The 23,594-nt window shown below is 41.2% G+C and overlaps 1 protein-coding gene across 1 annotated transcript in view; it reads left to right on the top strand.

The window, feature by feature from the left end:
• Positions 1–23,594, top strand: part of LOC126236806 (nudC domain-containing protein 3-like) — a 69,871-nt gene that overhangs the window by 4,158 nt on the left and 42,119 nt on the right. Inside the window, exons 3-4 of the mRNA XM_049946397.1 lie at positions 11,215–11,358; positions 23,295–23,580. Of these exons, the coding sequence (XP_049802354.1) occupies positions 11,215–11,358; positions 23,295–23,580 (430 nt within the window). The remainder of the gene's footprint in view (positions 1–11,214; positions 11,359–23,294; positions 23,581–23,594) is intronic.

Raw genomic sequence — 23,594 nt, 5'->3', positions numbered from 1 at the left:
TATGCCGTAAATAACAGTGACCCAACAACACACAAAACCCCCACCGAATATCATAACATGCGAACAATAGACCCAAATAACGACTACTTACCACAAAAAAGTTTTGGCACTGCACACCAGGTCAGCGCGCGCGCACACACACACACACACACAACCCAACTCACATATTCTGTTTGCATACGCCGTTTTTCACTATCTCTGCCACAAGCCCAACAAGTTGCGGAAACTTAATGATGGACAACATGTCGTCCCCCATTTCAGCCCGCAGATGTGTACTGTTAAACTTAGAAGTCATATCCATACCTAACAAAAGAAGCTACAAATTGAATTAAATGACTACCGCACAACAAACCAACAACATCAAACAACACCGCAATGACATAAACACAATGGAAACCTAATTCTTAACTCACTGAAACTAATTTCCGTTCTTCTATAACAGTCATGACCAATAAATGCACACATCAAGCACCAACACCTAAATGAACCCAATACACACACACACACACACACACACCACCAGGGGACACCGCCAACCGCAACAAGACATCTACAAACACAACACACTCATAAACTAATCTCTGTGCTGTCATGATGTCACAACACAACATCCTTATGTCATGGGTCAAAGCCGGGAGGTGGGATTGGACGCCTCCATTGACCCATTTTTTCTCGCAGTCTTTTAAACAGCAATGACAGAATGTAGACTGTTTCCAAGATCTACAAAATAGAACTAGGCTGGCGGGGCATTTAAAACATTATACTGGTTGTTTCTGTATACTGACCATAGCGTTATGGATTTCACAGACACTGCCTGCTGATACTTCTCTGAGGCAAGAGATTTACTATTAATGCAAGATTATAGTCATACTGTATGGAAGTCTTTTCAATTCACTATTTTCAGTTGATAAGCATAAGGAAAATGATATAAAGAAATAAGATGTATGACTGGTCAACAACACAAACGATATCTAGTGTATAGTAACCTCATTCATTTACTTCAGTTTCTTGGCTTAACTACTGCTCGTCATATGCTTGTTCAGAATCGCACACAAAACCAACAGTGATATTACTCACACTATGATGCCAACATTAAAGACAAAATAATTGCAGATTGTTTCAAGTAACCCCATTTTATGGTAATGTTTTTACATTGTGCTCAAAAGAAGAAACAACTTATCATATGATTAGCTCCTATTGCAAAATCTTAGTCAGTTGCAAATGATCTGCAGATGTGTGTATGTGACACCATTGGCTACGTATGTACGTAGATTTAACTTTAACACATAATACGCAAATCACATCCTGTGATTCTTTGTTCGCAGAAACACTTAATGATACATCTAATATGCAAAAGTGTACTAGGTCATGCATGCAATTACCTGACTGGACATTTGGTATTGCCTCTGTTCACACATCCTTTCTTATGATGTGCAAAATTTCCGGACTCTTGTCTCAGGTCAGTGACAGCAGGAAAAGGCTCTAAAAACTAAATGAACACTATAAGGAAACAATCTGTTTAATGTTTTAAATCCCCTGCCATCCTCGTTCTGATTGGTAGAAATTTGTGCTATTTTGTTCACAGGTTTTCTTTAAACCTGGGAGAAACAAAGTATCTTATTTTCTTAATTTTACAATTATTGTTTTTTTTAACAATTTCTTTTTTCAAATTCACCTAGTCATATATAGGCTATGTAATAGTTTCCCCATGATTATTCCTGAAGTATAATGAAGCTACCTCAGTGGACTAGGATGCATAGAGTGGAAATAACCATGTGATGCAATTGCCATTGGAGTGACAATGTCCACTACCGTATCCAACTTAATTGAGTGTAATAGACATATGTCAAACTGTATTGGCACATGAGTGCTCTAACATAGCTGCCACGTGATTAAATGGTCATCTTTTTGTTCTTACACTGTGACAGCGATTCCTAACTACAGATTTGTCGTCTAAAATGATTAGCCAAGAACTGATTGAATGACATTTCAATAATGTGACTGACACATTTCAGCTAAAGGTTACTTTATCTCCAGCTATCAGAAACGTGTTATTGTTGAATAATGAATGCTGGAGGTGTCATCAGAAGAAGAGTGTGACCTTGAAAGCTGTAATTGATTTCCTTATTAATATTAGTTAGAACTGAATGTCTTGTCATTCGTCAAAATTTGTTAAGAATTGTTTACAGGCAAGATGTTGTTTGTGTGTGGGGAAGTATGTCTTTGTGAGAACATACAGATCTCCTTGGTGATACGAATAAAACTGTTTTTGTGTAACCATATAGTTGTAGATGTTTGCAGTCTTCGCCTTTGGAACATTGCTGCTCTAATAACAGCTTTGAAAGAGGGATAGCTATGGCTTACAATGGAGTTCACAGTACCAATTGCTAATAGTGTTGTGGGAATGTGATGGAATACTGTCCCGAAATCAGACACATCCACTTTATATTTTGATACAGATTTATATTTAGGTACAAGCATCTACAAGTGTATGTATAAGGAGTCACATAAACAGACTGGGTTATCTCAAAATTTTCATCCAAAGAACTGTTGAGCAGAGAGAGAGTCCTCGTTTGTGAGTAGCCCACCCCACACCGCAGTGCGGAATATATGGGATTTGTCCTGGGGGGGGGGGGGTAGCATCTGCGTTGTATTCAAGCACATCCTGGGCTTCACGAGCTGGACGATTGGTACCTCCAGGTTGGCCAGTGATGAAGTCGGTGTTGGAACACAGTGGTAGGTCCTGCAGATGGCGTGGTCTTGTGAGGCGACAGCCGGCTCGAGTGAAAGCCAGTGGGCCGAAGTGCGGAGAAGAACCGAAGTGCGGAGAGACGATTCAAATCTCACTGAGTGGAGAGATGAAGTCGTGTAGGAGGGCGGGGTTGCCTTGTTGAGGGAGGGCGAAACACTGTAGTGCCTCGACTTCCAAGTACTCGTGTGATAACAGATGGTTCGAGTCCATCAGAAGGACGAGGATGTGGCCGTTATGTACTACCAGTGAGATGTCCTCCAAGCGGTGTGTCAGAACTACGACATGAAACGCGATCGTAGGAAGGTCGACCTCAGCGTGAGTCGTGTGGGTTGAAAAACCTGCGAACAGAAAATCACTTGAACTGTCTGGGAGACCAGCAAAAGGATAGTCGCTAGGGCTGGACACTGGTGAGGGACCATGCACCTGAGTCACTTGTGCCATATCATTCAAGGAGTCCGAAACATGATGGGGCCCTAGTTCGTCAGCCGTGTCGGGAGAGCCCGATGCCAGAGAATCAGAATCCACAATTGCAGGTTTGACTAGATGCAGTGAAACTGTTTGTGGTGTGTCCTTGATGAGAATGTCGTATGTTGAATCCCCATGTTGCAGATCATTGAAGGGGCCCTGGTAGGGGACTGTAAAGGTTGGCATACGGCGTCGTCCTGTAACATGATGTGGTAACAGTTCTGAAGAGAAGTGGGCACATAGGAGGTGGGCGGGCTATGGCTAACCAGTGGATAGAGGCGTATGTGTTTGAAATTATTATGCTAGGGGCTAGTGAAGTTTGGGAGGGGGAAGTCTTCCTGAGCCATGGGCTGGATCAGTTCACCTGGCAGGATGGGGTTCTCCCCATAAACCACCCCTGAATTGGTGCCCTGGATGTCTAGTTTGTGCGTTGATCTCAACCCAAAAATGGCCCCAGGTTGAGCTTCCGACCAAAGGCAGTTATAGGTGGTGTTGATTCTGCACATGCATCACAGAAAGCAAACAGGGATGACTCGAATTGCCAGCCTTGGTTGATTGTGATTGTGGCTGGGCAGCCGATTCGTGCGATCCAAGAGGAGACAAAACCTTTGGCTACCGTCTTGGCCGTGATGTTCAGCAAAGGTATGGCTAACACCCATTGGGACAAGTGATCAGTAGAAGATAGGACATATCTAAAACCTTCTGATGGCAGAAGGGGGCCAGTGAGATTGATAAGGGCGTGTCTGAAACGTCCTGGAGAAATGCAGAATTTATCCAGCGGGGGGGGGGGGGGGGGCAGTATGGTGGCCAACTTTGTTGCACTGGCAAGGGACAAGGGATACAATTGCGAGCCCATCTGTCAGTCTTCTTTGATATTTTTCCAGTTAAAGTGCTCAGTAGTGAGTCAGATAGAGGCACGGATGCCCGGGTGTTAAAGGTTGTGTAAGGCATTGAAAGCTTGAAGGCTAAGGAAGCTGGTAACACCAGGTGTAAGACCCTAGTTGAAGAATCGCGTCAGACATTGTTGGCAACACTGGGGAGTCGTGCCTTGGTGAACATGAGTGAGGTGGTCGGGTCTGCAAGCAGTGCTTGGGTGCCCTCGTCTGTTGCCTGAAGTGTAGATAGATTAGACAAATTGATACCGTTGGACACTGCGTTGATGCGTGAGAAAAAATTGACAACGATATTATCCGTACCCTTGATGTAGCTCAAATCTGTCATAAACTGAGACACCAAGTCGAAGTGGAAGAAACGTTGAGGGGGTGGGTCCTCTGGAAGGTTTCGGAAGGCATTCGCAAGTGGTTTGTGGTCTGTGAGGATATAGAATGTGCATCCTTCAACATCGGGGTGGAAATGTTTAAAACTTAGTAGATGACCAGGAGCTCCCCGCAGAGTATTTCTCCTTTTTTTTTTTCCCGAGAAGACATGCAGGGGTGAGGTGTTGTCACTGGAGCATTGTTGGACAGCTCCCACTGTTGTCACCAGCGTCAGAGATAGTGAATAGTTTGCCCGAGGGGTTCGTGTGTGTGTGTGTCACAGTCCAGGCCAGGGAAACCTTTAGTGCCCCAAAGGCTTCGAGCATGGGGTCAGTCCAACAGACTGGTCGGATTTTTGAGGTTTGCTTGCCTGACAGTGCATCCGTGAGAGGAGCTTGTACTGCAAACGATGAGGGCAAGTGATTGTGATAGTAGTTGATGGTGCCAAGGAATCGGAGCAGTTCTTTGTAAGTCGAAGAGGGTGAAATAGACGAAATGGCCTGCACATGAGCTTTTGGAGGTTGTATATTGTCAACAGATGCTGTGTAGCTGAGGAGGATTAAAGACGTCTGCCATAATTGTAACTTATCTCCATTGACTTCAACACCATTCGACTCTAAGGTCTTCACTACCATGGATAAGTGATGCTTGCGCTGCTCCTCTGTTGTTTCACTGAAAATGAGTATTTCGTCCAGGTATGCGAAACAAAACTCAAACTTTCATAGGATGGAGTCAATAAATCGTTGCCACATCTAGGCATGTAATGGTACTGGAACAAACCTAGCGTGGTGATAATTGCACCTTGGGTATGCCCTCCCGTACCGCAGGTGCCTGGTGGCAGGCGTGTTTACAGTCAATTACACTGAAGATGGAAGCATCTGATAGCATGATAACATGTGGGTGAAGTTGTTGATGTTTGGCACTGGGTAATTATCTATTATGGTCCTCAAGTTTAAACGCCCGCAGTCCCCACACATGCGAAATGGGCCATCGTGTTTGGTAGTGAGGTGAATAGGCGATGACCAATTACTGTCTGACAGCTGTAGTATACCTGCAGATAAGATCATTAATTTGCTGTCATTCCGCATGTAATTTAATAGGGTTGAGGCGTCCAACTTTGTCAGATAGGTTGCCGACAGTAGTAACTATCTTATGCACTGTCCCGTCCATGACAGCGAATATTGAATACTGCACACAAGGGTGTTCCTGGTTAACAAAAGCATCTGTCATGTGGGGAGTACACCCATGGGTCGAAATATGACCATCGAAGTGAGTAGGGAATGGCAGTGCAAAAGCGACATATTGGGCTCATGCACGTGATGTGCGCAAATGCTGGGAGATCAGTAGCGAGCGCAGTGAGTGGTGAGCTGGAACACTTGGTAAACATCGACTGTCACTAGTGTGCACGAAAGCCAGTGTGAGCACGAGCAGCGCTGGGTGGGTGCGAGAAACAGAGGTGTTGGCTGAGTCACGTGGCTGGTGCGCAGGAGAAGGGGATTATTTATCAATACGAGGTGTGTCAGTTTGTGCAGAGGAGGTGGACGTGTCGCATGTGTGACGGTGGGGTTGGCATTTGGGCACACTGATCGGTACACATGACACAGGGAGGGACAGGCATGGTGTGGGTGCCTGCCGAAGAAACTGGTTCATCACTTGCAAAATGTTTTGTAGAGCTGACTTGAGAAGCAGCCGGGCTGGAGCTGGTGGAAGAAACTTGTCCTGTTGCTGGTGTTGTGACTTGCAGGTTCTACAGCTGAATGGGGGCCGAGGCAAGCTCGCTGGAGGTGAGCGAAATGCGGCATTGGAGCTCGCCGTTGTCCCAATGAATTTTCATCACAGACCCGCACTCCGGCGGTAAACCATTCACACTCCTCAGAATGTCACTCACAAGGGTGGAACACTCGTGCACCAAATTATTCGCTGCAAGAACACTTGAGCGATAAAGCGAAAGGCGAGCATACTGTATGTTTGTGTTCACAGTGTGGTGCAGCACCGTGCTCTGAAAGGTGTTTGGAGAAAGTTTTTGGTGTGACAAGAAATCCATCCCTAGAACTGGCTCATCTGTCAGCTATGTAAAAAGTCCAGGCGAAACATTGACTGAGGCTGAAGTTTTTAGGATCAAAGCGTTGATTGCTCAGAGGAGCGAAGTCGATGGAGAAGATGCAGGTAGAGGGATTATAGGTATGTCCGCACCTGTGTCGACCAAAAAATTGAGTTTAGAAGAAATGTTGTTGCATATGAGTGGCCGTTGGGTAAAATGGGGGAATGTATGTTATGCAGCGTAGGGGACGCCTGTCTGACCCCGCAGGGTTCGGCGTCTACTGTGCCCTGCGGACAGTGTTTGGGTGCTGGCAAGGTGACTTACACTTCTGTGCTCAGTCGCCAAAGATCTTGTGATACCGGCAGTATGGGTGAGCTGGATGTGGCAGAGGTGGAGAATTAGCAAGAGGGGGCGGCTTGCCATCGTAGATTGCTTCGGGTAGGTATACTGGCACATACAGGGTGTGCGTGATTCGGGAATGTTCAGAGAGTGAAGAGTGTGAGCGCAGGCTGCCGGGTGTTGTGGAGGACAGAGCAGTGGAACGGGCCCTGCTCCTACCAGCAAACGGGTGGAACTCTGGTGCAGGTGTACCAACCTGTGGCAGAGAATGCAGAGGTTGGCACTGTCTCAGGAGAGAGTACAACTGATCGGCGATCCGTAAGCGCGATCTGATCTATTCGAAGGAATGTTGTAGCAGTTGTTTCTGGAGATTAGTGGGTAGCTTAGCAGATGACACTGCCCAGAGCACTGTATCCTGCATAGTTTACTCATTGACCAGCAACCGTAGGAGGTGCCAGAGCTGTGACATTGTTTGGTCTCTAAGGTGTTCTTCATATAAAATTTTTAGTATGAGCTCCTGGGGGGGAACAGGCAAGGTGTTCTATAATCATTTTCTTGGCGAAGTCATGCTTCAGAGCCAGTGGCAGAGGCAGGAGCAGGTCACAGATCAGGTCTGAGTGGTCGTGAAGGTGTCTCATGAGACTGAGGAACCTGGAGTTGTCATAGTAAACTTGGTGTAGCTTGAAGATGTGCTCTACAGAGATGAACCATGTCACGGGGTTGTCTTCTGACAGCGGTAACTTCAGTGGTGTCCAGGGGAAAGAGAGAGGAGAATTAGGAACTTCCGGGAACACCGAATTGTCTTTGTGAGCCGCGAAATCCCGTTCCGGCCAGGGAATGGTAGGATGGCAGTCCGGCGTAGTAGGTGGTCCCGCAGAGAAAACATATGTAACACTGGAGGGGGGGGGGGGGGTGTAGGCCCAAAAACACATTTGCCACAATTGCCATGTGTGTGATCACTGAGCATACCTGTTGTATCGCGGAAGGCCATCGCAGTAGGCACAGGGGGTACCATGGAATGAACAGTCGGAATTGTTCAACTTCATAGAAAAGTTTGTTGTTCAGTGATGTACGTCACTGGATAGGGGTGGGGGGGTATGCGTCCATCGGTTGTACAGCACTAGCAGCAGGTGCTGACCTGTATATTTTACACGCACTATTACGGTCAACCGCCTATGAAGAAGTCCTGGAAAATGCCCTTGGAGCACTATTAATGATATGTCCTTAGCTGGTATTCATGGGAGTCATAACAGGTGCGGAGGATGGCTGATTGAAACATGTTACATGTTGCGGTAATGGTGGCGTTGCACACAGCACCACAGTAACGGTCACAGGAGTGCACTGTGAACGAATGTTCATCTGCGGAGGAAACCTAACCTGTGCTTATGGATTATGATCGCATGAAACACTGTTCTGAATATCATCAACAATCGACAACTGTCAAAGAATATAAGGCAGATCCTCCCTGGTTGCTGAATCTAGCATCTATTCAAATCAATAATATTATATCACCTACAAAAAGAAAGTTTGATTAAATTTTCAGAGTTTGTTAACTTTTTCTTGTGTAATGTGAGTCTGAAAGATTGAAAACTTACAGATGTTGTATAAATTGGGAAATATATAAACTAAAAATAAATATAATTATGTGCCTGAGAAAAATGTTAATGTTTCAATATTCATGCAGTATCTTGTATTTAGTGATTCTTGCATCATCTGCTTCTTCAAAAATTCGAGGGCAGTCAGGAAATGTGGCAGCCACCATCAAAACATTTCTGGATTTTTTTGGTGAACCCACCTTTAACAAACTACACTCACACAGACACTTGTTTCTGGGAGAAATCTATAGCAAACAATAAAATGTAGAGCTTAAGCATCAATTTGAGGTATAAGGGGATAAACTAAAACTTACACCGAATGACATCCTGGTCAGTTTTGTTGTTGTTTCTTTGTTTACAAAAGTGCCACTCACTGACTCTTTGGAGCTCATCGGTTCCATTTTCTGACAATATATCACAAATCTCTTTCATAAATGTCTCACCAGGAGCTATTTAATGTGGAATGGCAACTTCTACAAACAGCTGGGAGGCGTTGCCGTGGGTAGTTGTCTTAGTCCAGTGGTTGCCAACTTCTTCATGGAACATTTTGAGCACTGGCACTAGACTTGGCACCTTGTAAACCTAAGGTGGGGTACAGATACATTGATGATACCTTCGTCATGTGGAGTCATGGTGAAGAACAGCTCAGTGATTTCCTAAGAAATTTAAACAGCCTCCTTGCAAACATAAAATTTACCATGAAAGTAGAAAAGGACAAAAAACTACCATTTCTATATGTGCTCATCACACAGGATGATGAAAGCCTGGGACACAGTGTGTACTGAAAACTGACACACACGGACTAATATCTGCACAAACTTTCAAATCATTACCCGAGCCAGAAAAAGAGGCATAATTATATGCTCATCATGCGAGAAATGCAAATATGTGAGCTGCAGCACCTCAGACGTGAAATACAACACTTGGAAAGTGTTCTGAGGAGCAATGGGTATTCCACAAGATATGAGAAGTATAACAGAGCCAAACACTTGGTGAAGTGACAAATCAGAAAAAGAAATGTTGATATGACCTTTCTGCCATATGTTCCCAGAGTGACTGACAGATTTGGCTGTATGTTGCGCACACACGGTGTAAAGACTATTTACAAACTGACAAAGAAGATCAAAGAGTGTCCCAGATAGGCAAAGGAGAAAAGGGGCCCACTTGTAATGTCAGGAATATACCGCATACCATGTGGAGAAGTTGGAGTGACTGTACGAGCAGTCAACACCGGGATCACAGAACATAAGCAACATTGCAGGTTGGGGCAGGTGAATAAATCTGCTGTGACAGAGCACGCGCTTTGTTAGACAGACCACATTGTAAAATTCGCTGACATGGAAATTTCGGCTGTACAGAGGAATAATTACATCCGCTTGTTCAGAGAAGCTATAGAAGTACATCAACTCGAGAATACCTTCAATAAGAAAGAAGAAAGCCTCAAGGTAAACGGATCTGGCTTCCCATGCTGCAGCGAATGACCGTTGCAGGTAGCAAGAGAGCCGCACTGGAAATGACTGCGGAGAAGCCCTTGGATGTTGGCGCACCATGTACATATAGTTTGTGGCCATTAGCCATGCTCCAGTCCACCACCAGCAATGGAGGGTGAAACTGTGACAATGCCAGCCACTCATGCTGGCAAAACATCCGAAATATCATCAAATGAACGTCGCCTGAAGAACCTAAGACTGAAGCAACAGCCAGTTTGTCAACAAGTGGCCACGAAGGCCTTAACAATTTTGTAAGAGGATTACATTTGCTAAAAGTTAATTTTTCATCTCTTATCTCCGTATTCCTCTGGAATGACTGAATTGTCATTTGCATGAGAAATTTTACAGGATAGTTGTAGACGATCAGGGAAAAACCATATCTCAAAATTTTATGTTTTGTAAAGAAAAAGATGCTCTTTCAGAAGGTAATTAATGCTGCTGTGGATCAGGTGCCCCTTCTGAGACTCAAGGGTTAAAAATCACTTCCTCTGCCAGCAAATTTGTTTTTGGGCAACTTCATCCCTGTCTCTCTCAAAAACTATGGACCCAAAAGTTTGGAACTTACAGGTTTCATAAACAAGCAACCTGGCAATAAGATTACAAAAGGAGAAGTTTGTAAACCTACTACATTAAGCTACATCAGCTTGAGAGAAGATTTTTCACAACTAAATTTTTGACAACTTTGAGCACTACTTGGAGCAATATTAGTGAGACAGATAACATGAAACTTACAGAATGTACACAATGCAAACTGTTCAGTTGTCTTGCCTTATTTTATAGCTTTACCACAATTACCCAATGAATAGCAGCACTTCAAACAGTGCTAAAATTTTTGAAATATCACAGCATCATTTCTGCACCCGTAACCTGCATACCAGATTTGAACAAAATCAGACCTGTAGACCATAGTGTGGGGTATTTTTTTTTCACTTTGTAATGAATTAGTTTTAATACAAAACACATCTTGTCAAATTTATTACTCAAAAACTGTGAAAATTGTGATAACTAAAGAAAACTGTAGACACAATCCAGTGTTGTAGGATTTTTGTAAATTTGTCCAAGTGCATTCAGTATTGGAAGTACAGGCATTTGTTAATGATATGCTAGAGTGTTTTGTGGGAGAGATTGAAACACCAAATTTTCAATTTACAGTATCATTAATTTGGCTGTACTATTTCCCAACAGAAATGAATGTTATATTTTTTTTAGTATACATTACTTACTTTTTTGTGATACAAATTTCATTTTATTAATTTTTCTTGTGTTAATTTCTTAGTGGAGATGATTTGCCAGTAGCTCAAGAATATGAGGTTGGTGATGACAGCCTAGCACCTGGTAATCGCCGAATACTGAAAGCTGTTTCCCGAAAGAAGAAGACTGGAGCTAGTGAAAGAAGTGAAATGGCTGTTGATACTCCAAGGTAAAAATGGATACCAAATGGGTATGAATCCACCATCTTGTATTTGTTCTTTTTTGTAGTTGTTTCAAAAGCAAGAGAATTTATGTTTGCATTGTAAGGAACATAATTATTGAGTATTACATAATATATATTGTCAGTATCATGCTGCATGTGCTCGGCATTTAATTATACACGTATAACCAACAATAATACAAATTTTTGTATTGTAACCTGAAATCATAAGGGGAATCCAGGTACATAAAGTCCAAAGTGCTAAGCAGAATTTAGGTTGTGATGAAAAATCTTACAATCCAAATGTTCATTGGAAGTTGTTTTGCAAAATCCGAATCTGTATAATCAGCAAATGAAAATCTGAACCAGGAGAAAAACAAGCTATTTTAGGTAGTTAATTTCAGAACTTTTGAAAAATCGTTGAATGGGTTAGTTGTAATGTACTAGGTGGTTATAACCAAAGTGCAGTTACTCAGAGAGGTCCAGTGTGGGCTGTAATTGTCATATGACAGCAAAACTTGGTAGAAACGCTAATGCGTTAATTGGAACCAATTTAGGCTGGGAAAATATTAGTTCAAATTTTGGCCACCAGGTGGAAATCTGCCACTTAAAACATCTCATCACTGCACATCTACATCGATACTTCGCAAGCCACCATATGATGCATGGCTATGGGTACCCTGTACCTCTACTAGTCATTTCCTTTCCTGTTCCACTCGCAAATGTAGTGAATAAAAAATGGCTGTCTGTATGCCTCTGTATGAGCCCTAATATCTCATAACTTACCTTCATGGCCCTTATGCGTAATGGCCCTTTTAAACAAAATCCATGCCTGGACATTATAATTTTTTAATGTATTGCCCCCCTCCCCCCCCCCATAGATACCTTTGAAAAATTTACAATATTATTATAAATAGTCTATTACATCACACAAAAAGAATCAGTTTGTAGAAATAATAGGAAGTGTGAAAAACAACATTATTGTAAAAGAAGTATTGAAGTCGCTGATTCATGACTACAGTGTCGCCACTAAATTGTTGAAGTTGGCTACACTGGACTTCCATAAGAACAAATCATATCTGAGAACACTGTTTTATTGCCACTACATGTATTGCGTCATCCAGTTCCTTTGTTCTGAGTCGTTTTCACTGAGCATGGAGTTCTGAGCTCTTGTAGTGAGTTTTACCCAGAGTCAGTTATTGGTTAAAATTCAGTTGTTTCAATTTTTAATTGTTCATTCCGAAACAGAAATAAGTCCCCTAATGTTACAATAATAATGTGAAATACTTTTGAAATGAAACAATGGAATAGAATGATTTTTCATTATTTAATTACTATTTAGGTTACACCAATCATCTTTTGAATTATTTGTGACAAATATTGGTTTAAGACTGAAGTAGTATGGAAAGTACAAGTAGGCAGTGTTTTCTTGGGCAATATCTGCAAGATATATGTGATAATGCCCTGACTTGTGTGAATGAACTGACCAGTGAAGAACAAGAACTTTTATCGTGGTGAAGCAAGTCATTCACACTGTGATTTAAGTGTTTCGTGTGTGTGTGTGTGTGTGTGTGTGTGTGTTAAACACAAAAAGAAAACACAGACAGGTACCTGCACAGATTCTCTCTACATAAGAACATTTGCTGTGATCTCTTCAAGTGCCATAAACGATGTGTTTCATCTGGATTGCATGAAATTAGTTTAGAAAAGGCAGAGATCTTCAATGAGCGGCTTTAGTGTTATTCCTGGGGAGAAAATGTGCTCGACCTGTATCAAACTTACTAATGAAAAAAAAGCAAGTGACGACTCGTCACCAGACTATATAAATGAGAGTAATATGAAGGTGCAGACTCTTGAAAAATCTGTGCTCAATAATAGCTTAACTAACTTAGGAATATCTTGTGCAAAGCTGCATTCAGTTGCTCGGCATAGTCAGTTTGCAGCGGCCAAACGAAAATTGGAATCAGCAGCTGGGCTCTGCAAACTAAAATTTCACATGCATATTAAGTTGAGATGGCTGCTGATGCAAGCTCTATCCCTGACAGTGATTGAACAGAACTGGAAGAAAAGGCAAAACATCATAATGATGAACTCGTGGACAAAATCAAACAGAAAATTGAATATGCAAATAATCATGAAAAAATTCAGTTACTTATTCTTTTGTCGCCAACTTGGTCTCGACAGAAAGTCAGTCGAAATTTCAGGTTTCTGAATATTTGGTATGACAAATAAGAGCTCTTTTAATGGAGAAAGGTATTTTATCGATGGCTGAGCAGAAAAGAGGAAAGACATTGCCACATGATACAGTGGAAAAAGTAGAGTGTTTTTATTTGGATGACGAAAACACAAGAATAATGCCTGGGAAAAAAGACAAAGTGAGGACCAGCAAAAATACCTGTGAGCAAAAGCATCTTGTTTTAAGTAATTTAACTGAACTGTATTCTCTCTATAAAAAAAAAAAAGTATTCCGAAGACAAAGTGGGATTCTCAAAATTTACTTCTAATTAAAATAGTAACATGCGGTATAAATAACCGAGCCTGTATGCTTCCTCCGTGTGAAAAATGCCCTACCATTTCATTGCTTCAAACCCACTTAGAAAATGAAATTGAGTACTATGATCCTGATGAGGTGGTTAAGTACAGCCAATGGGTATCAACTGATAAAATGACTTTAAGTGTTCAAATCGCTTCTCTATCAGAATTTTATGACACTCTAATTAAGAAAATTGAAAAACTTACCCAACACTCTATTACTTCTCAATCACAATCTGATTATCTGAAAATGAAGGAGGAAAGACTTGATGTGAAGGATCATTGTTAATTTTAATGGAGTTCAGTGAAAATCTAAATTTTGCTGTTCAAGGTTAAGTACAAGATACAGTTGGAACAATGGCAGCTGCGTTCTTCACACTGTCCATATATATTACAAAAAGAACAAACAGTTGCATGCAAAAACTATTTTTATTGTTTCTGATGTTCTAGAACATGTTGTTGCCGTGGTGTACCAGACTCGGAAGACTGTATTGAATTTTTTGTAAGTGCGAATTCCCAGAAATTCATCTTGCGTATCTTGACTATTTCACTGATGGTTGTGCTGCACAATATAAAAATTGTAAGAATTTCAGAAACATCTGCTACCATGAACACGACTTCAACATAAAGTGCAGCTGGTCTTTTTTTGTTACCAGCCATGGCAAATCTTCCTGTGATGGTATTGGTGGCACTGTTAAGACTTGTTCACAAAGAGTTTATAAGGATCAAATACTTACAGCTTCACAGGTATTTGAATTCTGTCGGGAGAACCTGCAAGACATTTCAGTTCACTTTATTTTGAAAGATGAAATGGTACAAGTCAGACATTATCTTTCTCAGTGCTTTACAAGTACAAAAACAATTCCTGTAACATGATCTATGCATCACATTGTCACCAACAATATCACCAACCAAGATTGGAGCAAAAGGCTGGGTTGTGATACGGATTTTAGCATTGTGCATGATTTCTCATCGGGCGTTGATAACCGCGCGGTTGAGCCCCCAACAAACCAAACATCATGATTTCTCATCAGATGCACTTCTGCCACTAATGCCAGAATTCACTGTGCACCCCAGCAGCTATGTTGCATGTGCATATGACGCTTCTTGGTATTTGGGAGTTGTTGAGAAGGTGAATTGTGAAGAAGGAGATGTTACAGTAAGGTTTGTGCATCCCCATGGATCATCCCCGTCCTTCTATTTGCCTGATAATGATGTTTGTGATGTTTCTTTCTCTCATATTCTGTGTGAAGTTGAGATAACCACAACAGGCCATACTTATTCTCTGAGCAAAGAGTCCTTAAAGTCGGTGGAAGAAAAGTGGTTCTCATACAAAAAAATATTATCTCATAAGAGTGTCTCGTCACATGTACTTCCGAATCAACTTGAATGCAGATTGCAACATTAGCATTTTGTGCAGTGTTGACAATATTAGCTTTTGACAAAATGCTTAAATATTATAAACAAAATGCAATGTATGTTTACATTGAGTTAATTTGGTTATGGCAGAGGTAAGAGTGTGTTCATGTGTCATGTAATGTACAAGTTGCCCTATGTTTTATAATGTGTAATTTTGTTTTATATATTGCAATTTTTGTTTAATTTGGATATTGTTATGTGTACTTATATTGTTAATGTCTCTTGGGCAGTAATTGTATTTTTTTGTATTTCTCTCCAGTATATATATAATTTTTTTCCTCAGTGCCATTTGTTTCTCAAACCTGATTTTTTGTGTGATGAAACTTTGTTATTTGTAGATCACTTTCTAATTTTTTCAGTGTTTTGCGGAGGAGGCAACTGTCCAAAATATTTTTCCTAATTTAACAATAAAATTAAATATAATTAATTTACAAAAATTTAATTGGACAATTCTAACATGTTTTCAGAAACTACATGTCCGAAAGGATATTCAGGGAAAAAATTGCAGCAGTTTTCAAATTTTTAGTTTGCTTTGAAGTAACGCATTGCATCAAACGTTTAGCAGTTGCTTCCAACAGAATGTATATAAATCAATAAAAATTGGCAATAGTTCATGATATTAGACACAAAAGCAGTACACAAAATTTCAGTTCACCACTAGATAATGGGTGTCATGGCCTGGATGACTTGACATGGAATGACCGAGAAAAGGTTTTCACATTGGGTGGAAGAAAGAATACTTGTATAACAAATGTTGGACTAACATCAGAAGGACGACTGGGAGCATTTTCAGTTATAAGGGTAGCTTTCATTGGAGCTTTTTCTTCTTCAGGTCTTCCCTCATGGTTGGTGCAAATGCTCTGTGGAACCACTAAGAGAATGTTTCTGTGTCGATCCATGCTTTCTTCTGAGCATAATATTGCTCTGGTAGTATGTTTCTGTGTTGAAAACAGTGGGGATATTGGCATTTCCCAATCACCATGCGTTGTAGTTTGACTCCTGTTTGCGTAATAACACATCATTAATGTCCTGTACTGTTTCTGCTGTTTTCCCGTTCGTTTGTGGCAGCTAATATATTTGAAGGAAGCATCTTGTTAAAGAGATATGTTTCATCACCATTGTATGAAGTATTATGAGTTGGATCTTCTTTCTCTTTATTTCCCATACCTACTTCACAAATTCTTCTACATCTTTTCCATTAGCCGAGTGGTTTTCCCCAGTGACTGTCAGCCAGTGCACTGTGGTTTTTTCCAGTTCGGTAACCAACCTTTGCCTGCTGCATATTAAGTTATTTTCGCAAAGATGTTTGTTAACTGCAAATGTTTTTTTCTTTATTTTTGGGCCACTGACTGCAGTTACTTTACAGCATTGTGGTATCAACCATCTATCTATAAGCTGTTACATTTAGTTCTTCATTCTCCCTTTTTGCATGATGTTCAGTTTTCCCTCTCCACTCTCCGCAGTGTCAATCATCAATTTCGTTTTTGAGGTTGTAAATAGCTGGAAGTTAGCAGCAATGGCTTACTGCTGAGAACCTCAGTTCAACTTGTCTAAAATTTTGGGTTTTTTCTTGAGGTCTTTAACCTAACCTAACCTAAGCATAATGTGTTTCCTTTTAGAAGCATGATACTTGTCCACTCCTGGTAGCTGAGTGGTCAGCACGACGGAATGTCATACCTAACGGCCCAGGTTCGATGCCCAGCTGAGTCGGGGATTTTCTCCGCTCACGGTCTGGGTGTTGTGTTGTCCTTATCATCGCTTCATCCCCATTGACACGTAAGTCCCCGAAGTGGTATCAACTCGAAAGTCTTGCACCAGACGAACGGTCTACCCAATGGGAGGCCCTAGCCACATGACATTTCCATTTTATTTCCAGCATGATACTGAGCTCTTGAGAGAGCTAAAATTTCAAAAATGTATAGCATTGTTTAACATTGAAATTAACTAACACATTGTTGTGCATGATAATTCATTTTTGTTTGCATCATTTCCTCTTGAACAGCTAGAGGCTAGTTGTGGGCCAGATTACTGACAAGGGAAACTCCCCACAGCGCCCCGTCTTAGAGTTAGTGGTAAGATAACCCACTGTCAAAAACTGAACACAGATCAAGCATGAAAACAGGAAGAGATTGTACTGAAGTGTGAAAAAAAGGCAAAATAGAAACTGTGAACGGTCCGAGAACAAGAAGTGCAATAAAAAGCAGTGTGGTGTTTGTTGGACTGCCAAGCTGATGAAAAGTGTTCAGAACTTCCTTGAGCCAATCCCCCCCCCCCCCCCCCCAACATTATGAACTGTCTGTCCATTCACTGAAATGAAATGTTTGTTCTCTTTCTGTATTCTTGGCAGTTGTCATACTGTACATTGTTTATAGAATATGAGTCTTGTGGTAAGAATGTTACCATCACGAGTAAATGTGATGAATAGTGAGAGCAAGCGAGATATTAGATATCTGTCTCTCAGAAATGAAAACAACAAATAAACTGGTGTGAGCTATGTTACAACAAAGGAATTCAAGGGTCAAGACTTCCAAAAAGGATCACAAATTCAGAAATGTTAAAAACAAATATTTAGATAGGGCACAGAGGAACTGTGTGATTGTGAAACTGTTATGTTCATTTGTTGCGGCTTGTGTGACAAACTATTGTGTTTATAATAGAGGGAAACATTCCACGTGGGAAAAATATATCTAAAAACAAAGATGATGTGACTTACCAAACGAAAGCGCTGGCAGGTTGATAGACACACAAACATACACACAAAATTCAAGCTTTCACGACTAACGGCTGCTTCATCAGGAAAGAGGGAAGGAGAGGGAAAGACGAAAGGATGTGGGTTGTAAGGGAGAGGGTAAGGAGTCATTCCAATCCCGGGAGCGGAAAGACTTACCTTAGGGGGAAAAAAAGGACAGGTATACACTCGCGCGCACACACACACACACACACATATCCATCCGCACATACACAGACACAAGCAGCGGGATTGGAATGACTCCTTACCCTCTCCCTTAAAACCCACATCCTTTCGTCTTTCCCTCTCCTTCCCTCTTTCCTGATGAAGCAGCCGTTAGTTGCGAAAGCTTAAATTTTGTGCGTATGTTTGTGTTTGTTTGTGTGTCTATCAACCTGCCAGCGCTTTCGTTTGGTAAGTCACATCATCTTTGTTTTTAAACTATTATGTTCCCATCATTTCTTTGGGAGTGATCACATTCATTCATATCAACACCTACATTGGCCAAGGAAGTATATCTCACTCACTTACCAGTCATACGAATTAGGTGCGTTGATAAGAGATTCCTATCTATAACACACGTGCTTTCGCTAATGTCATGTATGACACAGGAGACATGTTTTCCGGTGACGGATTCGGTTGACTTGTCGCCTTGTCATCAAACGTTGATGGTTCCCATTTGTAGGCCAATTCCTTTCAGTTGGTAACAGAGTTGCACAGAATCAACTGTCATTATAGGCCCATGTCTTACACCTCACCATTGCAAATGGGCATTACACCACGACACAGACACAAATTTGAATAAAGCGAAGGGTGGAAGGAAAAGAAAAATTACACAAGGGAAGTTTGAACATGAATCACCCCCTTGGCAATCCAGTGCTGTAACCACTTAGCCACGACACCAATGATTTTTCCCAGCTGCTGTATATTGCATTTCTTGTTCTTGGACTGATCACCGTTTCTACGCTTTTATTCACAGACCAGTACTCCTTTCTGTTTTCATGCTTGATTTGTATTGAGTTTTTGACAAACTGTCCACTGAGCCCTCTTGCCACTAAATCTGAGGGTGTGGGGGTGCGATGGGTGGTTCGTTTGTGAGAGGCCAGACTACTGAGGGCTGTATTAGTGGGAGTTTAGTGTAATTGATATGTACTGCCTTTTTGCACTCAGGAAAGTAAGAAATTGTGGTAGGGTGCTTACGAATATATTCTAGCCATTCTGCACACAGTAAAGCAGAGGGCAGAGATAATAATGAGAGTGCGGTATCCTTTCAAAGACAAGCTTTCCAGTGTTTCATCAAGGAATGTGTAGATTTTAAAATCCCTAATGGATTGGTCTTCTTTGACCATCCCTTTGCATTGTTTCATTCAGTTTTTCTTATTTACCCACAAACTTCTTAAACTTCATTTCACATCTTTGTAATGAATGTCTTTTACAAGTATATGTACTTACACTCTCCCCCTTGTATCCTCATTAACTAAACATACCATTCAAAAATCTTCAAAGGCTGTGAACTTCAGAACATAGAGTGTTGAGGCTCTATTGCTGTATTATCCTTTTGACAATTCTGTGAGTTTCAGAGATGTTAGGCTAAGAGTTTGGTTCATGCCTTGTTCTGTCATTTCATAGGCTTGAATTCTTGTGACTTCTCATTCTCAGAAACAGGAAGAAAAATTTGTAATATTAATTGAACATCAGTAGGGGTCAAAACGAAGCTCTAAACATTGAGGCAAATCATACTGCAAGAGTGTGATGAGCAGCAGATCATTAAATGAAGATACGACTACAGGAGGGTGTTCATGCCCCAGGATAACCAGGAAGTCTGGGGAAAACCAGGGAGTTTTTTCATTTTGGAAAAATCTGAGTGTTTTTAGAATTTTGGAAATTTTTCATTGATTTAGTTTCCAGTTAAATTTCTATAATTTTGGCTGCTAAGAAGTGGTGTTCTAATAAAGAATTTTACTTTATCTCACTTTTGCAGGCTGTTGATTGATTTGGGAAGGGGACCAAACGGCAAGGTCATCGGTACCATCAGATAAGGGTAGAAAGAGGAAGGAAGACGACTGTGCCCTTTCAAAGGAACCATCCTAGTATTCGCCTGAAGTGATTTAGGGAAATCATGGAAAACCTAAATTAGGATGGCCGGACGCGGGTTTGAACCGTTGTCCTCTCCAATGCGAGTCCAGTGTGCTAGCCACTGCACCATCTTGCTCTGTCCACTACTGGAGAATAATACTGCAGCAATAAAAGATAAACAAGAGAATAACACCAAAATATAACTTTAGTTGCAAAGAAAGTGCACTATTTACAACAAAAAAACATGTTGCACACACTAGTGTCTGCTGACAGCAAAATCTATCAAAGTATTTAGTATGAAGACTATGCAATACTTGGTAACAACAAAGTGGTTTTGATGAGTAAGAGGTCATAACTGTTTACGTTTCTAACAGGTCGTGACAAAACACAAGGTGCATTCAAGTTCTAAGGCCTCCGATTTTTTTTCTAATTAACTACTCACCCGAAATCGGTGAAACTGGCGTTACTTCTCGACGTAATCGCCCTGCAGACATACACATTTTTCACAATGCTGATGCCATGATTCCATGGCAGTGGCAAAGGCTTCTTTAGGAGTCTGCTTTGACCACTGGAAAATTGCTGAGGCAATAGCAACACGACTGGTGAATGTGCGGCCACGGAGAGTGTCTTTCATTGTTGGAAAAAGCCAAAAGTCACTAGGAGCCAGGTCAGGTGAGTAGGGAGCATGAGGAATCACTTCAAAGTTGTTATCACGAAGAAACTGTTGCGTAAAGTTAGCTCGATGTGCTGGTGCGTTGTCTTGGTGAAACAGCACACGTGCAGTCCTTCCCGGACGTTTTTGTTGCAGTGCGGGAAGGAATTTGTTCTTCAAAACATTTTCGTAGGATGCACCTGTTACTGTAGTGCCCTTTGGAACACAATGGGTAAGGATTATGCCCTCACTGTCCCAGAACATGGACACCATCATTTTTTCAGCACTGGCGGTTACCCGAAATTTTTTTGGTGGCGGTGAATCTGTTTGCTTCCATTGAGCTGATTGGCACTTTGTTTCTGGATTGAAAAATGGCATCAACGTCTCATCCATTGTCACAACCGACGAAAAGAAAGTCCCATTCATGCTGTCGTTGCGCGTCAACATTGCTTGGCAACATGCCACACGGGCAGCCATGTGGTCATCCGTCAGCATTCGTGGCACCCACCTGGATGACACTTTTCGCATTTTCAGGTCGTCATGCAGGATTGTGTGCACAGAACCCACAGAAATGCCAACTCTGGAGGCGATCTGTTCAACAGTCATTCGGCGATCCCCCAAAACAATTCTCTCCACTTTCTCGATCATGTCGTCAGACTGGCTTGTGCGAGCCCGAGATTGTTTCGGTTTGTTGTCACACGATGTTCTGCCTTCATTAAACTGTCGCACCCACGAACGCACTTTCGACACATCCATAACTCCATCACCACATGTGTCCTTCAACTGTCGATGAATTTCAATTGGTTTCACACCACGCAAATTCAGAAAACGAATGATTGCACGCTGTTCAAGTAAGGAAAACATCGCCATTTTAAGTATTTAAAACAGTTCTCATTCTCGCCGCTGGTGGTAAAATTCCATCTGCCGTACGGTGCTGCCATCTCTGGGACATATTGACAATGAACGCGGCCTCATTTTCAAACAATGCGCATGTTTCTATCTCTTTCCAGTCCGGAGAAAAAAAATCGGAGGCCTTAGAACTTGAATGCACCTCGTATCATGAAGGGTGGATCGAGTAGTGTTCCTTTTATGCAAGACGAATTACGTACATATGAGAATGTGCCATGAAATTGTTAAATCACAAGGTGTTGAACTATCATTGAAAACTCAACAGTTTCAGGACTAGCCACTCAGAAAAATTTCGAGCTGAGAAGACCAGCCATTTACACCATTATTTAAAATTTTACTGGCACATTTGTGTTTGACATATCTTCAAGGGTAATAGATGCTAAAAAAGACAAAGCTCTTTCATAGATTACAAATTATGCAACCACAAGAGCAAAATGTATAATTATCCTTGAAAAAGAAAGTGTGAAGTGAGTTCTTGAGCAGTATCACACGGAATTGGCTTTTCTATTGAAAAGTTGTAGTGCTCGATGGGAACATGTACTCATCCAGGTAACCCATGAAATGTTCAGTGCAGAGCAGTGAAATATATAATCATGTTTGTCAAATATTCAGCAACTGCAATGTATGCTGTGCTCTTAGCATCCTGCCTAACAGTGTAGCTATACTGTATGTATATTAATTTAAACCATTAACTTTTCGTATCTTTGTATTCATGTTACTTAACAGCAGTGTTGCCATTGGCTACATAACATGTCCTATGTTCTGAATATCTGCTGTCATTGGCTGTCAACATCACGTGACAAAAGTGCATCACAATGTATATTTCATTGCTTTTGAAGCTGCAGTACTTTATTCAGTGGAAATCATACGTATACGTTCGAAACATGAAAATATGCCGTGTACATTTTGCTGCGCATTGGAGATCAGTCCAAAACGCTTTGTTGTTTTATGCTCGAGTTCATTTCATAGAGTGCTGGGAAGTTCTATGTTGGTGTATGAAAGGTTTACCATTATAGGAATTGATAAGTTTTACTCTGAGGTAAAGTATATTGTCACTTACATGGAAAGAATATACTTTCACTTGGGATATAGTGTATTTTCACCCAGGAGAAATCAAAGACTTTTTTTCCTCTTGTCTGCATATACACAATGAACAGGTAGGATGATTGAGAAATAATGGATGCTGTGTGAATGTCTGTAAACATTGGAGCAACAAAGAAAAAATACAGGGAGTGTAATACTGCAGTTGCTTGTATTGAGGGAACACCTTATCAATTTGGGAACACACATTCTCTTGGCTACTTACACACTTTACCCTCCAAACTTATCAGACTCTCAACGAATTATGGTGGCAAAGTGTTTCACATTGAATTGTAGCTCTAAGGAATACAGGTCTTATTTTGCCATAAAATTCACATATTTCATTGTCCATAAATAATTTACAGCAAATTTTGTGGCGTTGATAATTACTTTGTAATTTTGCTATCATGTACCAACTAATCCATATATCTCAAAAACAACAAATGAATGATGCTCAATGTTCCTTCTTGATTAATTGATGTTCGACACTCTATGTTTTTGTAAATTTGGAACATATTTCATTGATCAACAATCTTTGTCTCTCTGCAGCAGTTCCGTTGACATTGACAGTGAAATGACTGATGTCAGTATGACTGCGAATGTTGGGAGCAGCTCTGACGAAGTATGCAGCAGTCAGGATGAAACGGGAAGTTTAGTTGACAATGTTGGTAGCAGTACCGATGAAACAGGTTGCTCTGGCAGTGGCAGCTCTGATGACAAATGTTTAGGAGCCCCAGGAGTGGAGGCAATTGCTGTTTCCAGCTCTGACTGTTACAATGGTGCTGTTAGGGACAACTACCGCTGGTCACAGACCATCACAGACCTTGATGTACAGGTAATCATTTCTAC

This window comes from Schistocerca nitens, chromosome 2 (assembly GCF_023898315.1).
Source record: "Schistocerca nitens isolate TAMUIC-IGC-003100 chromosome 2, iqSchNite1.1, whole genome shotgun sequence".
Taxonomy (NCBI): Eukaryota; Metazoa; Arthropoda; class Insecta; order Orthoptera; family Acrididae; genus Schistocerca; species Schistocerca nitens.
This window is presented reverse-complemented; position numbering and strand designations above follow the sequence as displayed.